General features: G+C 39.4%; 1 protein-coding gene across 1 annotated transcript in view; it reads left to right on the plus strand.

The window, feature by feature from the left end:
* Window positions 1-4308, plus strand: part of LOC110331004 (WD repeat-containing protein 87-like) — a 44714-nt gene extending 40406 nt beyond the window's left edge. The window contains exon 9 of the mRNA XM_021211322.1: window positions 3973-4308. Coding sequence (XP_021066981.1) covers window positions 3973-4308 — 336 coding nt within the window. The remainder of the gene's footprint in view (window positions 1-3972) is intronic.
* The last annotated feature ends 11449 nt before the right edge of the window (window positions 4309-15757 follow it).

The raw sequence follows: 15757 nt of genomic DNA on the forward strand, positions 1-15757 counted from the left end.
TGAAGCTCAAGAAGAAGAAAGACCAAAGTGTGGGTGCTTCTGTCCTTCTTAGAAAGAGAACAAAATGCTCACAGGAGCAAATATGGAGATAAAGTGTAGAGCAGAGACTGAAGGAAAGGCCATCCAGAGACTGTCCCACCTGGGGATTCATCCCCTATAGTTACCAAACTCAGACACTATTGTGGATACCAAGAAGTGCATGCTGAAAGGAGCCTGATATGGCTGTCTCCTGAGAGGCCCTGCTAGAGCCTCACAAATACAGAGATGGATGCTCGCAGCCAACCATTGGACTGAGTGCAGGGTCCCCAATAGAGGAGTTAGAGAAAGGACTGAAGGAGTTGAAGGGAATAGCAATCCCACAGGAAGAACAACAATACCAACCAACCAGTCCCCCAAGAACTCCCAGGGATTAAGTCATCAACAAAGGAGTACACATAGCTCCAGCTGCGTAGGTTACAGAGGATGGCCTTGTCATGCATCAGTGGGAGGAGAGGTCCTTGGTCCTATGTAGGTTCCATTGATGCCCCAGTGGTTGGAGTGGTTGGTTGGGTGGAGGAACACCCTCATAGAAGCAGGTAGAGGGAGGATGGGATAGAGGGTTTCTGGAAGGGAGGGAACCAGAAAAGGGGATAACATTTGAAATGTAAATAAAGAAAATATCCAATTAAGAAAAAGGAAAAAATTTTCTTTTATTTATTATTATAAGTAATTATATTTAATTGTATTATATATAATATATTTATATAATTAAACTATATAAATTTACATACAATTATATTATATATAGTACTAGTATGTAATGTGTAATAAATACAAATAAGCATGTATTTACTATAATTAAGTAATTAATTATTACATTAAAAAGTGCAAGTGGCTAGGCACACCTGTGAGGAATTATTTTCTTAGATGAGAAGATCCACTTGTAATCTGCATCTTGAGGTGGTAAGAACCATGCTTCATCTGGACTACACCTTCTGCTGGCACGTGGAACAAGGAAGTTGCCCTCTTTGCCTGCTTGCTCTAGCCCTCTCTAGCAAGTCCATTCCTTCATTAGCATTAGAGCCTACTTCTTTGAGATTCTGGCATATACTATCTACCTTCTGTTGGTAGACAGGTATTAAGCTATTCCAATAATTATATATATATATATATATATATATATATATATATATATGGTTGTATATTTCTATATTGATATACATGATTATATATAATAAATTTATTTGATTACGCAGAATCACCAATTGTGGGAGGCAATGGGTTTGGTGACCCTGTATATAAAACTTTTGACAATTTGTGAAAAATAAGGAAAACGATGCAGCTTGTTCGTTGCTCCTAGCATTTCTGGATAAACTGACAAAGGAAAAGTATGAGCTCTGTGATGAAAATTAACCAATTTCTAGCATCTCAGAACACTATGAAGACAGCAGTGAGTTCAGTGATAAAACTGACTGGCTCCAGTTGTGTATAAACAGTGTAATGTTTTCTGAGTGTGCCCCAGAGGGGAATCTTCTCTATAGAAGCCACAAAGCTCAAGCTGCAGAAAATCAAACCAAAACCCTCATTGCAAGGTTGGCAGGATTATAGTGAAAATTCAAGCCCTGGTTAAAGTAAGGACATTAATTGGTAAAGAACAGGATATGGATGTGTGTGGAAGGGCTGAACTGAAGCTGAGAACTTTGTTCCCTCAGATTCTCAAAGGTTTATCTGGCCTGAGGAAGAAGTCTCTTTATCCTCCGAAAATGTACTCCTACCCTAACCCTCTGAAATATCATCTTTTCCACGTTTGACTGTGGAAATTAATCTTTCATTGTCTGCTAAACCACCAGTGAGTTTCCCTACACAGATGCCAGATGTGACCATACCGATGTCCCTCAGGGCTTATCTATAGTTGCTTCTAGACCAACAAACAAACAAACAAACAAACAAAACCGAACAGATCGAAGGCAAAGCAGGCTCCTAGACAGGAGGTAAAAAATGCAATCCCTGGGGAGTGCACTATATCTCTAAAGAGCTTGATGAGTTTGCTAATTCAGTCAAGCAGAAGTCTTAGGAATATGTGTTAGAATAGAGTATAAGGGTGTGAGATAGTGGAGTTGATGAGTTTGCTAATTCAGTCAAGCAGAAGTCTTAGGAATATGTGTTAGAATAGAGTATAAGGGTGTGAGATAGTGGAGGAAGGAACATAAAACTGGGCCAGGCTGAGTTTATTGATTTCAGCCTTCCTAGTGGAGATTCTAGGTTTAATCTGAAAGCTTGCACAGTTTTCTTTCTTTTTTTTTTAAAGGTCAAAAGCTTGGATGGTTGCCTGAGGCATTTGCCAAGGGATAGCTTACTGAAAGGGAGTTGGAGATATCCCATATCCCTTGGCGTAGTGCTGGGATTTTAGGGCTCAGGAAAATTGCAATGCTAGAGTGGATATGCTGTGTAAACCTAATCTTCCACCATGGGAAGGCCCAGACAATATACCCTTCATGAATCCTATAAGACACAAAATGGTGAGAGAGATACCAGCACATTTGAAAGGCTTTACTGTTGCCCTTTTCCTTGTGTCAAACCTTAGGGTTGGAGATATTGCTGCTCAGTTGGATAAATTAAATGCAGTGGGCTTAATTGAACCCCAAGGTAGCAGAGGCCAGGTGGCACAGCACTGAATCACCAAAGGCAAGATGATTGTAGTGGTCATAGTGGGCAGCACAAACAAAGCAATGTCCGTGAGGGTCAGCCCAGGTAAAGAGAATTTAATGGTGTCTGACTTGTATGGTCCTTTGGTGCTGGCTACTTAACTGTGGTATTTTCAGGCCTGAAATATATAAGAAACATATTGTATTTTTTTGTTTGATCTGTGTAAGTAGAAAACAATCTCAAATACCAGGGGGGTGGTGGTGCAGGAGAAACAGGCTACACTGGATCGTGGCAAAGAAAATCTAGGCCTGTGAACCAATTTCTAGACTTGAGCCAGTTTCTGACCCAGATCTCCTTGAATGAAGGAACGTCTAGGTTCCCCTGAGGAAGAATGGCAATGATACTTAAGAGTTTTCATTAGCTTTTCTCCAGTCCTTCCATAGAGGGACCTATGACCTTTTACTTAGTAACTTCTCCTTATAATCTTTGAAGAATCTTTTATTTTTGATCTTCCATTTCCTTAGTCTGAAAAGTGGAGGTGACCATTGCCCCTTCCCAAGCTCTCATTTCATCTCGCATACAATAAAGCTTCCTCGTGTGATTACAGCAAATCGGTCTCAGTGCCCTACTGGGTGCGCGTCCTTCCCAAGACTGGAGCGGGGGGGGGGGGGCTCCCTTCGGGGGTCTTTCATTTGGGGGCTTGTCCGGGATTTGCGCAACCACCCAGGGGTCCTAGACCCACTTGGAGGTAAGATTCTCTGTTTTATCTCAGCGCTGTGTCTGTGTTCTGTCTGGGAATCTGGTGCGATCACAGTTTCGGTTTTGCGGACGCTCAGTGAGACTGCACTCCAGGAAGGAGAGCGGGGTGGATAGGGATAGACGTGTCCAGGTGTCCACCATCCGTTCGCCCTGGGAGACGTCCCAGGAGGACAAGAGGGGGGACCAGGGACGCCTGGTGGACCCCGTCTGGTAGGTCCAGAGGAGATTTTACTCCTTGATGACCGGGTTATTAGGCAAGGTCTGCGACCTGCCGATCAGTTTCAGTGCCTCTGGTCGACACAAAGTCGACGTTGGTTTTGGTTTCTTTTTTCTTTTTTGTTTGTGTTTGCGTGTGTGGTGTGTATTGTTGAGCTCAAAATGGGATAGAAGGTAACGACTCCTTTGACTTTGACTCTTGATCACTGGACTGAAGTAAGGACTAGAGCCCACAATCTTTCAGTAGACGTTAAGAAGGGACCCTGGCAGACTTTTTGTTCATCTGAATGGCTGGCCTTTGAGGTAGGATGGCCATCAGAGGGAACCTTTAACCTGTCTCTTGTTTTCGCTGTTAAGCGCCTTATCTTTCAGGAGATAGGAGGACATCCCGACCAGATCCCCTATATCATCGTCTGGCAGGACTTGGTCCAGAATCCCCCACCTTGGGTTAAGCCTTGGGCCATGGGGTCTGGGGTGACGGTGGCGGTTGCAGAAACCAAACCTAAGCTGGCCCAACCGTCGGCTGGTCCTTCGGCACCTCCGAAGATCTACCCTGAGATTGAGGACCTCTCGTGGACAGAGTCACAACCTCCCCCTTACCCTCTACCACGACCATCCGCACCCCCTGCCCCAGCACCTGTTGAGAGAGACGGGGTAGAGGGGCCTGCGGCGGGGACGCGGAGTCGGAGAGGGGGGATGTGGACCTGATGTCACTGTTGCCTTGCCCCTCCGTGCCTATGTTGGTGGCCCCCCGCCGGGCTCCGATGAACTTGTCCCTTTGCAGTACTGGCCTTTCTCCTCAGCTGATCTGTACAATTGGAAGACTAATCACCCTTCCTTTTCAGAAAATCCCTCGGGCTTGACCGGACTTCTCGAGTCCCTTATGTTTTCCCATGTTTTCTGTATATACTATAATTGAATTGTTAAACCTTGATTACTCTTAGCTATTTACTATCTGAATAATCCTGAAAATACTTCACTCTAATTAAATCAGAATCTAATATGACCATGAGTTTACTATCTGACTATTAATTTGCATTATTTAATCATCCTAAATAGTTTGTAATAGCAGTTATTAGAAGGACTGGGTCTCAGCCTTGTATTCTTAAATGAGTTGCATAGGTACAATGCCTATCTAAGAGGAACAAAATTAAGTTTAAATTTTGTATCAGTATACAAAGATTTATACCAATGAACACCTTAAACCTGTATCAATATATTAGTTCTTTATCAATATAAGGAAATATAATTTCAATTCTGCATCAAACACTAAAGCTCTCTACCAACATAAGATTATGGTTATAAAAGGCTTTGTTTAAGAGTAACATCCCTATTTGTCTAATTTCTATAGCATTATTCTATCCCCCTTTTTCCTTTCAATCCCATTCCCTTTACCAAAGAAAGAAAAGATAGAAAAAGGAGATGAAAGATAGAAATCCCCAAGTCTAAGCTCTCTAGTTTCCTAAATAGAGATAATTACAACCATTTTCAAATTATCCCTTAAAATGACAATATATCTATAATTCATAAATTAACGGAAACCAGACACCAAAACTTAAGGTGTTGGAATGATGATTTCCCATGACTGCTTCCTGCTGAATTGGGGCAAAGAATTTTTTGGGGCAAAGAATTTTTTTTCTTAAGGGGTGGGGAGGTACAAAAAAATTAGAAACAGCGGTTAGACTTAGGAAATCTAGTTGTAGCATGTGCTGTCCAGTCTCTGTATGCTGAGAAAGTTCAGGGCTTAACTGAAGTCCTGACTGGGACCATCTGAAAAACTGGATGAACTGAGGTCATTGAGGATCAACAGCCATTCTTTTTTTTTTAGATTTATTTATTATTATAATATCTAAGTACACTGTAGTTGTCTTCAGATACACCCGAAGAGGATTTCAGATCTCATTACTGATGGTTGTGAGCCACCATGTGGTTGCTGGGATTTGAACTCAGGACCTTCGGAAGAACAGTCGGTGCTCTTAACCACTGAGCGATCTCTCCAGCCCAACAGCCATTCTTGAACTATTCTGGAAGCAAGTCTCTGGAAACAGCATCAGGTGAGGCAGGATCAGGCAGGGAGCTGGAAGAGCAGGTCATTTCAGCATCCATGAGAGTGAATCTTGTCAGAGCTGCATCTTGATATTTAATTCTATAATATATGAATCTTGCAACCAATTTTTAGTTCTATAAAGATATTTGTATGCATTGTGGAAGATGCAAAAATCAGTAGATCAGTTAAGGATGAAGTTTTTGCCCCCAAGGGGGTGGGGAGGAAGTTGTTGGAAAATACCAAAAATACCAGTTAAGAGTCATGAGGAAGTGGTAGTCAAGACAGTTTCTATGAGCCTCTAACAACACCACATTTGCATAGCGGGTTCCAGGAGCAGTCAGGGTGGGTCAGGGTGACTTTCTTTGAATGAACACTCCCAGAACCCAGGAAGCAGGTGGGTGGAGGAATGTCACTATCTGTTATATGATTAGCATGCCTTGGAGCATTGAGTCACAAAGGTCACATTCTCAAGCCTGGGCCTAAAGGCTTAGTTTTTATGTTTTTATGTTTCACTTTTTCAATAGAAGGGAGAATGAAAGAGAAAAATACATGAAAATAAAATTGAAAAAGTCTAAAAAGATTAATTAATTAATTGATTGATTGATTGATTGATTTTTAAAAAAGAAAAAGTCTATGTCAGGGCAGCACTTGGTTTTTTTTTTTTTAATGAAGCTGAAGCAGGAATTCTGGGATTGCTTAGCCTGGTATGACAAATTAATAACCTGAAATAGTTCATACAGTATGTTGAAGGGAATTTAATTGAAGTTAAATACATAGGAAAGCAAAGGAAGTTAAATAGGAAAGGGTATTAATTGCACAGACGGGGGATTTAAGTATACATAGAGGAATAAATAAATTGATGCTTGGATCTTAAATTGTAGGTCAAGAGCATGAGATAGGAAAATAAATTTATCTCAGACAGGTAGTAGAAATTTAGGCCTTGATCTCCTGTAACAAGACAGGAGATAGTGAAGGAACACTGTCTGAACAAATAATATTTGTTTAGATTGTTTTAATTGCTTTGACTTGTTTTAATTACAAAAATGTGTGTGGTTATAAGTTTAGTGGTTATGATACTGAAAATCCTCTGGGAGAGAGGTGAAGCTACTAAAGTGAGTCAATCTATACCTTGGACTATTTCAGCTTACTGAACCAAGGGCATGCAACTTTGGGAGAGAGGTTCTGAATTTGTGTTAATAGGAAAGAAGCAAAGACTTTGGATCCTTTCTAGAGTAATATGGATCAGATATGACAGGGGAAAGACCCTCTGAAGATCTTGGCTGCAGAAAAGAAATATTTGAAAGAATCAAGTAGGACAGTTAACTTGATCTGCTGATTCCTCAACATGGGAACAGTCCTACAACTCCTTAGACATAAAAATTCTTCTAGCCAAAACTTCAGCTAAAATTAGATGATAAATCTTGTTGATTGAAGAATCCTTAAGATTCATCATGCCATCCTTCACATGGCATGAATGAAGATTTATGACAATTGGTTATTGATCAAATTAACTCATTAAAGAATAGTTGTCTTTCACTTGCTCAAACAAGGAGCAAAACTAATTCATCCTTAACTGATCATTGCACCTTGCATAATTCATACAAGTATCTTAATTGTACTGCAAATTTGGTTGTAAGATTCATATATTACAGAATGTACAGCTCTGACAAGAATCATCTACAGGGACACTGAAATGACCTGCTGTTCCAGCTTCCTGCTTCTCAAAATAGCATCAGGAATTGCTACTGATTCCCGATAGACTGAATTCATCCAACCTTTCAGACAGATCCAGTCAGAACTTCAGTCAAGCCCTGATCCTTGTAAATATACAGAGACTGGATAAAAGATGCTAAAGCTAGTTTTCTTAAGGCTAACCAATTTTTATGATTTTCCTACCTCTCCACACCCCTTTAAAAATTTTTGTCACCCCAATTCAACAGGAAGAATTTGTGATGAGTTATCATCTCCATTTCTTGGGCTTGGGTGTCTGGTTATGGTTATTTTGTAAATTATAGATAGGTTGTCATTTTAAGGGATATTTGGAAATGGTCATAATTTTGAACAGGGAAGAAATAGATGGAATGGATTACTAAATTTATTCTTGAACAAAGCATTGTATATCCATAATCTTATATTGATAGAAATCTTTGTAAGTTATAATTTCATATTTTGGTAAAGAATTTATATATTGATATAGATTTAGGATTTTAATTAGTATAAACTTTTGTATAGTGATACAATATTTGAAAATAATGTTAATCTTGAAAAAGCATTGTGTGGTCCTATTCCCCAATTGGTCCTTGATCTATCAATAAAGATGCTAGTGGCCAATTGCTGGGCAGAAGGAAGGAAGCAGGACTTCCAGGTCTCCACAGAGGTGAGGAAATGTAGGGAGATGAAGGGAGATTTTTGCCAAGCTTTGGGGATGGGGGAGAGAAAATGTGACAGCCATGTGAGATCTAGGGTGGAGTGGCCATTGGTCATTTCCCCACCTGGACCTAGAGTAGCAGCTAAAACTGAGGGCAGGTTTAGGGTATTAAGTTGGGACTAAATGTAAATGAGCAACTAAAGTTGAGGGTATATTTGGGGTGCTGAGATAAGAGTATTGGGAAGAGCATGCTAGCCACAGGAGATTAGAACTGCTTAGCAATTGAGCCAAGAAGGTAGGTTGAAAATAAGTGTGTGTGTATGTGTGTGTATGTGTGTGTGTGTGTGTGTGTGTGTGTGTGTTTTATCCGCAGATTCATGGGAACCTGGGTGGGGTTGTTAGCATGGTCCACCCAGAACTTAAGCAGGGTAGCAAAAATCTACATGCTATAACCATGCCTATGCACTCATTTAAGAATACAAGGCTTTGACCCTGTCCTTCTATAGCTGCTATAACAAACTGTTTAGGATGATTAAGTAACACAAAGTAAGGGTCAGATAGTAAACTTATGGTTACATTAAATTCTGATTTAATTATATAAAGTTTTTTCAATATCATCCAAATAGAAATAGCTAAGGACAGTCAAGGTTTAACAGTTCAGACATACATTATATGGATGATCTTCAAAAACATTAGAAATCCACAGAATATAGCATTTAAAGACATTTCATTATTATTAGATGTTTGACTAAGAGACATGTCTGCTCCTAACAGTACCCTCTTCACAGCTCAAAAAATATATTGAATATCATAGCCTCCATATGGAGTTTCTCCAGCTGTGGCAAGGTAGCTACTGGGCAAGAATTGCCCTAATTCATCTACAGACAAAAAAAAATACTGTCCAGGAAAGGACACACAATGTGGCATAGTTGACAGCTTACCTCTGCCAACACAGGGATAAACTAGTCCTTCATAGTTCCTGCTTTACTTACATTCTCTCAGATGCTTCTGGGCCAGAAGGCTGAAGACAGATGCTCCAACATTTTGAGAAATGGGGGACTGTCTAGGTAGTCAGCTGTCCCTGCAGATTGGTTAAGTTTTGGAAGCTATATTTTTGTGCTTCTTATATATTCAGGTAATATTTAATTTATTCCAGGATCTCTGATGGGGTTGAAAACTAGTTATAGTCTCATTATCAGACTTCAGTTATTTAGCACTAAGGAAGGTGATCTAGATTTGAAAGGATAGTTTTCAGATGGTAATGCAAGTTAAAATTAGAACATAATTCAGGTATAGAATTGTAAACTCTTTAAGTTAGGATAGATGTTAGAGTAATGTATCTACATTGACAAAATTGATGGACTGGATGTAATTAGTATATATCAGACATTATAGTTTACATAACTGTTATAATCATATTCATTGCATATCTGAGAGAAAAGACCTTTTTAGTGGACACAAAAGGTAAGGTGTTGTAGATTTGCTTTATTGCTGATATTATGTTAATTAGGTTCACAATTTACATGAGAATCCTTATATCTACATGTGAAATGCTGAGGGTCCCTGCCCCCAGCTGGTTCTAATTGATAAATAAAGTTGCTGGTGGCCAATGGCTGGGCAGTCAGTCAGAGGCTGGACTTCAGATTTCCTGGGCAAGGGAACAAGAAGGAGGAGGTGGTAGGATCATCAGGCTGGGAAAGTAGGCGATCAGAATTGAGAGCTTCAGAAGAGAAAGCATCCAGCCATGTAAGAGTCAGGGAAGAGTAGCCCAAGGGGCCCTTTTCCCTAGTGAGTCTGGGGTAGCAAAGATGTAATATAGATTTTAGTAAGTAATAATGTATGGGGTATCAGAGGGGGGAGTGTGTTAATCATGGGGAGGTTTGGAAGTGCTCAGCCATTGCACAGTTTAAATATTAAATACAAGGCTGGGTGTGTGTATCTTTCTTTCTGAAATTGAGAGCATTTTGGCAGATGGTGAGCAACTCATGCTGCAGCTGCTGGCAGGATGATTTGAGTAGCATAATTAATTTATGCAACGGTTATAATGGGTGGGATGATATGACATTTGTCCTTCTGTGTCTTGCTTACTAGGATTCCAAGAGAGCCATGGAAAATGACAGGTTTCTGTTGTTTTTGTGGTTGAGAAGTATTCCACTGTTTACATTACATAGCTGTGTTTTTTTATTCACTCAAGAGTTGCAATGTGTAGATTATTTCCATTTCTTGAATATTGTGAATACTGCTGAATGAACGAGGAAGTGACCATATCACTTTAACACATTAATCTCATTGTAGGCTTAGATTTTTCAAAACTTACTTTAATAAGGGTTCTCAAAAGCTTCATCCCTCCTTTCTAGCCTACCATCCAAAGGATTGCATAAAATTCTGACTTTTAAACTGATGTATATGGTCGTTTGACCACCTTGCTTATTTTGTGTAATTTATAACTTACCATCCCAATCTTGTTTGCATCCGTATGGTTAAAGTTGGTGCCTCTGCAATTGGAGTTCTCTTTACAATACATGGAAGAATCCAATTAGTGTTTTAATAAGCTATATGTGTTTGCTTATCAGATGTTTATTATTTATTTCACTCAATAACTACTAAAAGCTCTTTTCCAATCTTCATTAATCACCCAAAATGAATAATTTCAGTATTTGTAAGAGGTACTACAGTTTTGGCCAGATCTGTTCCTGACAATTGATGCAATCTTATTCTACCTTTTGTAATTAATTCAGAAATCTTTTCTATATATGGCTTTAATTTTTTACTTTAAGGAGCTTAAAATTCCATTCCATAATACTATCTTCTCTTTATATAGTGAGCCCAGTAGCAGAATTAATTGAAGGCAAAATGACAAAACTACAATCAAGTTTAAAATCAATTCAATTCACATATGCATCTTGCAGTCTTTGTTCTACAAGAGTTAACTCTTTGTGCTTCAACTGTTAGGCATCTTGGACTGCTTAAATTTGAATCTCCTTGTAGTGTTTTAAACAAATTATTTAAATAATACATACTAATCTAATAGCAGGCCTCAGCCAGTTAATACCTCCCATTAATTTTTGAAAATTGTTAAGCGTTTGCAATTGGTCCCTGTGGATCTGTACCTTTTGTGGTTGAATATTTTTGTTGGTTGATTTTATAACCCTAATAACTAAGTGAATCTCTTCTTTGTATTTTTTCTAGAGCAATCTGTAACCCCCAGAATGGCAGAATTCTTTGTGTTCCTTTAAACATATTCTCTAAAACATCTTTATCAAAATCAACCAACAGAATGTCATCCATATAATGATAAATGATAGCCTGAGGGAATTGCTTATGAATTATTTCTAATGGTTGTTGCGCAAAATATTGACATAAAGTTGAACTATTTAACATTCCTTGTGAAGTATGTTCAAGTAGCATCTCTTCAGCAGATGACTATTATTCAAAGTAGGTACTGAGAAAGCAAACCTTTGCCTATCCTGTTCATGCAAAGGTATTGTGAAAAAGAAATCTTTTAAATCAATTATTATAGACCATGGTCTTGGTAACAAAGATGGTAAAGGAAATCCAGGTTGCAAAGGACCCATTGGTTGAATTACTTTGTCAACTACTCTTAAATCTGTTATCATCCTCCATTTCCTGATTTCTTTTTTATAACAAACACAGGGGAATTCCATGGGCTGGTAGACTCTTCTATGTGTTGAACCTCCAGCTCCTCTTATACCAGTTGTTCAAGTGCCTGCAATTTTTGTTTTGTTATGGGCCATCTGCCATACATGTCTGTTTAATAACCAATATTTAGGGACAAGACTGTTGATATATCAGCAGTAGCCCCTTTTAAAAATTTGGAAACTCAATTTCTGTCATGTCATGTTTTTGGATCATGGGCACAGCTTATGATTTTTCTTGATCACCCATATCAATAACTTCCACAGGAGCAAGCATCTACCATAGTGTATTTAATTTCTTCACTTGCTGTCCCTGAAATTGTAGGAATCTTAATTTGTGTACCGCATTGTTGTAAAAGATCCCTTCTCTATAAATGTATGTGTATGTCAGCCACATAAGGTTTCAACTTCCCTGTATACCCTTCTGGTCATACGCAGATTATTCAATAAACACTTTGACTTATTCCTGATAATTTACCAATTCCTATAAACTGTGTGTAAACATTATGAAGTAGCCAATCTGGATTACAAAATTTTTGGGAAACTATACTAACATCAGCTCTTGTATATACCAAGCCTTATATGTCTGCACCATTCATTTGCACCATTAATTTTGGTCTCTGATTATTAACCATTGTTCTCTAGAACACACATTTTATAGTACTCCTAAAAATACCTGTCCTTTCTCCTGGAGTGCCCTTGCCCTTGATGTAAGGAAACAACAGTTAAACAATTCTTCCCACTGGATTGATTTGCATCTCCTTTCTCAAATATTCCATGATCCTAATTTCTTCCTTGGCATTTCCATCTACTATACTGGGATACACAATAAATCCTTGAGAAGTCAGTTCACTTCTTCCCAAGATTATTCTCACTGTTGCTAAGGGTAAAGGACCATACTCACCAGTAGTTAACTTTTAACATCCAACTTTTAGAGATAGGGTAAGAGGAATATCTGTGGCCAGATCCAAAGCTGCACTCCCTTCTGTAGCATGTATAAGGTCAGAAATATTTAATTTTGATTTTCTTGCTCAATTGGTACTTGCTGGCTAATAAAAGGAAAATGGCTTGTATTGTTTGCTACAGGGCCTCAACCTGACAGGTTCTTCTGTTCACTTGCCAAAGGCAAGAGGTTATCTCTTATGTCTCTCTTGGACCTGCAATCCTTTGACCAATGTTTGTCCTTTCCACAGCAGTTATAATACTGTGGAAGCCTTTGTAGTTAGTAACAGCCACAACCTCCTTGTTCTCATCTAGGAATAGTATATTTCCAGAGTTAATCACCTGCTAGTTTTTGTTTGTTTGTTTGTTTGTTTGTTTGTTTTTTTGAGACAGGGTTNCTCTGTGTAGCCCTGGTTGTCCTGGAACTCACTTTGTAGACCAGGCTGGCCTCAAACTCAGAAATCTGCCTGCCTCTGCCTCCCAAGTACTGGGATTAAAGGCGTGTGCTACCACACCCTGCTTAATAACCTGCTGTTTTGAGCTCTGAATCTTCTAGCTTATAATCTCTTTGGAAATGGCCCAATTCACCACAATTAATTCATTGGGTATTTTGATTTATGAGACTTCTAGCTACTTCTTACCTTATGTTATTAGTTTGATGATTCTCAAAACCAGTACCTGTTGTCTCTCTAATCCATTTGTCTACTATTGGGGCTTCACATACTTCCAATGGTCTTATTGCTCTCTTATATTCAGTATTCATGTTTTTAAAGGCCAGTATTTGTATCAATGACTGTCTTATATGGTTTAAGAGTCTGATATGGCTCTGTTTATAGCTGAACCCAACCTCTGTAAGAAATAAGTAAATGCTTCTGCAGGTCTCTGAATCACCTTAGTAAATGAGGTGGATTTTTTCACTGTCTCCTTAATCATACCCTAAGCTCTTAAAGCTGCAAAATTACATTATTCAGTCATATCATCATCAGATTGAATTTGTGCTTTTAAGTCAGCATAACACCCTTCACCAAGCAGTTGGTCACTAGCAACATTTATTCCCTCTTGCTGTATTATGTTGTTCTATTCTCATGGCCTCATGCCTTCATCAGGACAACCATTGTTGTTGTTCTCCAGCCTCTAGTACAGTTGACACCAACCCTTTCCAATCTTGGGGAATAACTCCATGCTGCATAGCCCAGTTACTAAATATTTCTTTAACAAATGGAAAATGCAATCCATATAACATAATAGACTCTTTAAAAATGTTTTAGATCTAGCATTTCTATCAGATGTCAGGTCAAATTATTTTAGGCAGGACCACCATCATTAGCAGACATTATCCTGCACAAAAGACTGGGAAGGCAGAAGTTGCCTGTGTAGGCACAAGCAAATACTTTTGTGGTGCACTTGGCTGAACACTATCCAGTTGTACCTGTACCATCTCATGCTCTTCCTGGCCCCTAGTTTCATGGAGGTTCTCTGGGCTCTTGGCAGTGAAAGTATGTGGAGCAGGATGGAGCAGCAGTTTACCTTCCAGCCTATTATGCTTCCCCTTTTCATCATGCAGTTCATTCCCAGTCTCAGACATCAAGCCTGAACCCTATTGTCCTCCCACTGGCTGTTTGTTTCCCATGCACTTTTACCTCTATTTTTAAACTCTCTAAGTACTTAGCCTACTCTGCAATCTTCTCTAACATAATAAACTTGCCAGCTTTCTCCAAATCTTTTTCAAAAGACTACACATAAAGACCACAAAACAAAACCAGAAAGCCCCCTTTGGTAACAAAGTAGGAACCCACCCGGCAGTTATAGATGCTATTTTGCAACCTCCATAAAAAAACATTGTTAACCACTGATAATTTGCCTTTTCCTCCACTACATTGAAAGCAGTTATCCATTATCCCTAAGTCACATTGGCCACCACCTGCAGGCTTAGATTTTGCAAAACTGACTTTAATAAGGGTTCTATCCTACTGTTCAAAGATAGGGAGCAAAAATGGTAAATAGAACAAGGAGATGTGGATCTGTGTACAATTATTTCCTTGGGGAAATTCCAATCTCTTTTGTTAGGATACTAGCATTCCAGTTCAGTAGTGTCAGGATACCAACAGTCCAGCTCAAAAGAGTCACCAAACATGAATCAGCAGTGGCAGAACAATCCACCAGAAATAGGCAGGCCTCCGCCAAATCGACATGAGTCAATGAGGCAACCAGAACCAGCCAGGAGGCCAGGAGAAGGTCTCTGCTGTGCCTCTGTCAACGAAGCGAAGATCAGTGAAGATGCAAGACCAAGGGTTAAGGTTAAGGTTGCATGCTGGCAATGTAAGCACCCCATTACTGCCCATTGAGACTTACTTATAGGTCTCCCCCCACACACACACAAGCACATACACCACCACCACCACAACCAAATATCACATGTCCCCTCATGGGTCTGTTTAAGGAGAGACACCCTTAAAGAAGCTGTAACTAAGAATCTTCCAGGTTGAACAGGAAAAAAGTCATAATCAAAAGCCAGGCGGGACTGGGGAGATGGCTCAGTGGTTAAGAGCACTGACTGCTCTTCCAGGGGTCCTGAGTTCAATTCCCAGCAACCACATGGTAGTTCACAACCATCTATAAAGGGATTTGACATCCTCTTCTGTTGTGTCTGCAGCTACAGTATACTCATATACATAAAATAAATAAATCTTTTTTTTTTTTTTTTAAAAAGCCAGGTAAACCTCAAACAGAAAGGGCATAAATACAAAGATGTGGTATAGTCATACCACACAGCAACCCTGTGAACTTAATAGTTGTTCCCAAAGTTTGGTGCTTTTGAAACAAGTTGTTTACTAAGCTCAACACAATATTCCCAATATTAATGGAGTATCATGTGTACTTACCACACACAAATATTGGTTAATGCTTAAATCAGCTTTGACAGTTCAGTTCATCCCATGTATCACTTCCTAAACATGAAAGCATTCAGGAGATGAAAATGGGGAGTTGGACAAACAGCTCAGTGGTCAAGAGCATTGGCTGCTCTTCCAGAAGATTTCCAGAGTGCACAGGATCACACACACACACACACACACACACACACACACACACACACAGAGAGAGAGAGAGAGAGAGAGAGAGAGAGAGAGAGAGAGAGAGAGAGAG

Source organism: Mus pahari, chromosome 1 (assembly GCF_900095145.1).
Source record: "Mus pahari chromosome 1, PAHARI_EIJ_v1.1, whole genome shotgun sequence".
In the NCBI taxonomy this organism is placed as follows: Eukaryota; Metazoa; Chordata; class Mammalia; order Rodentia; family Muridae; genus Mus; species Mus pahari.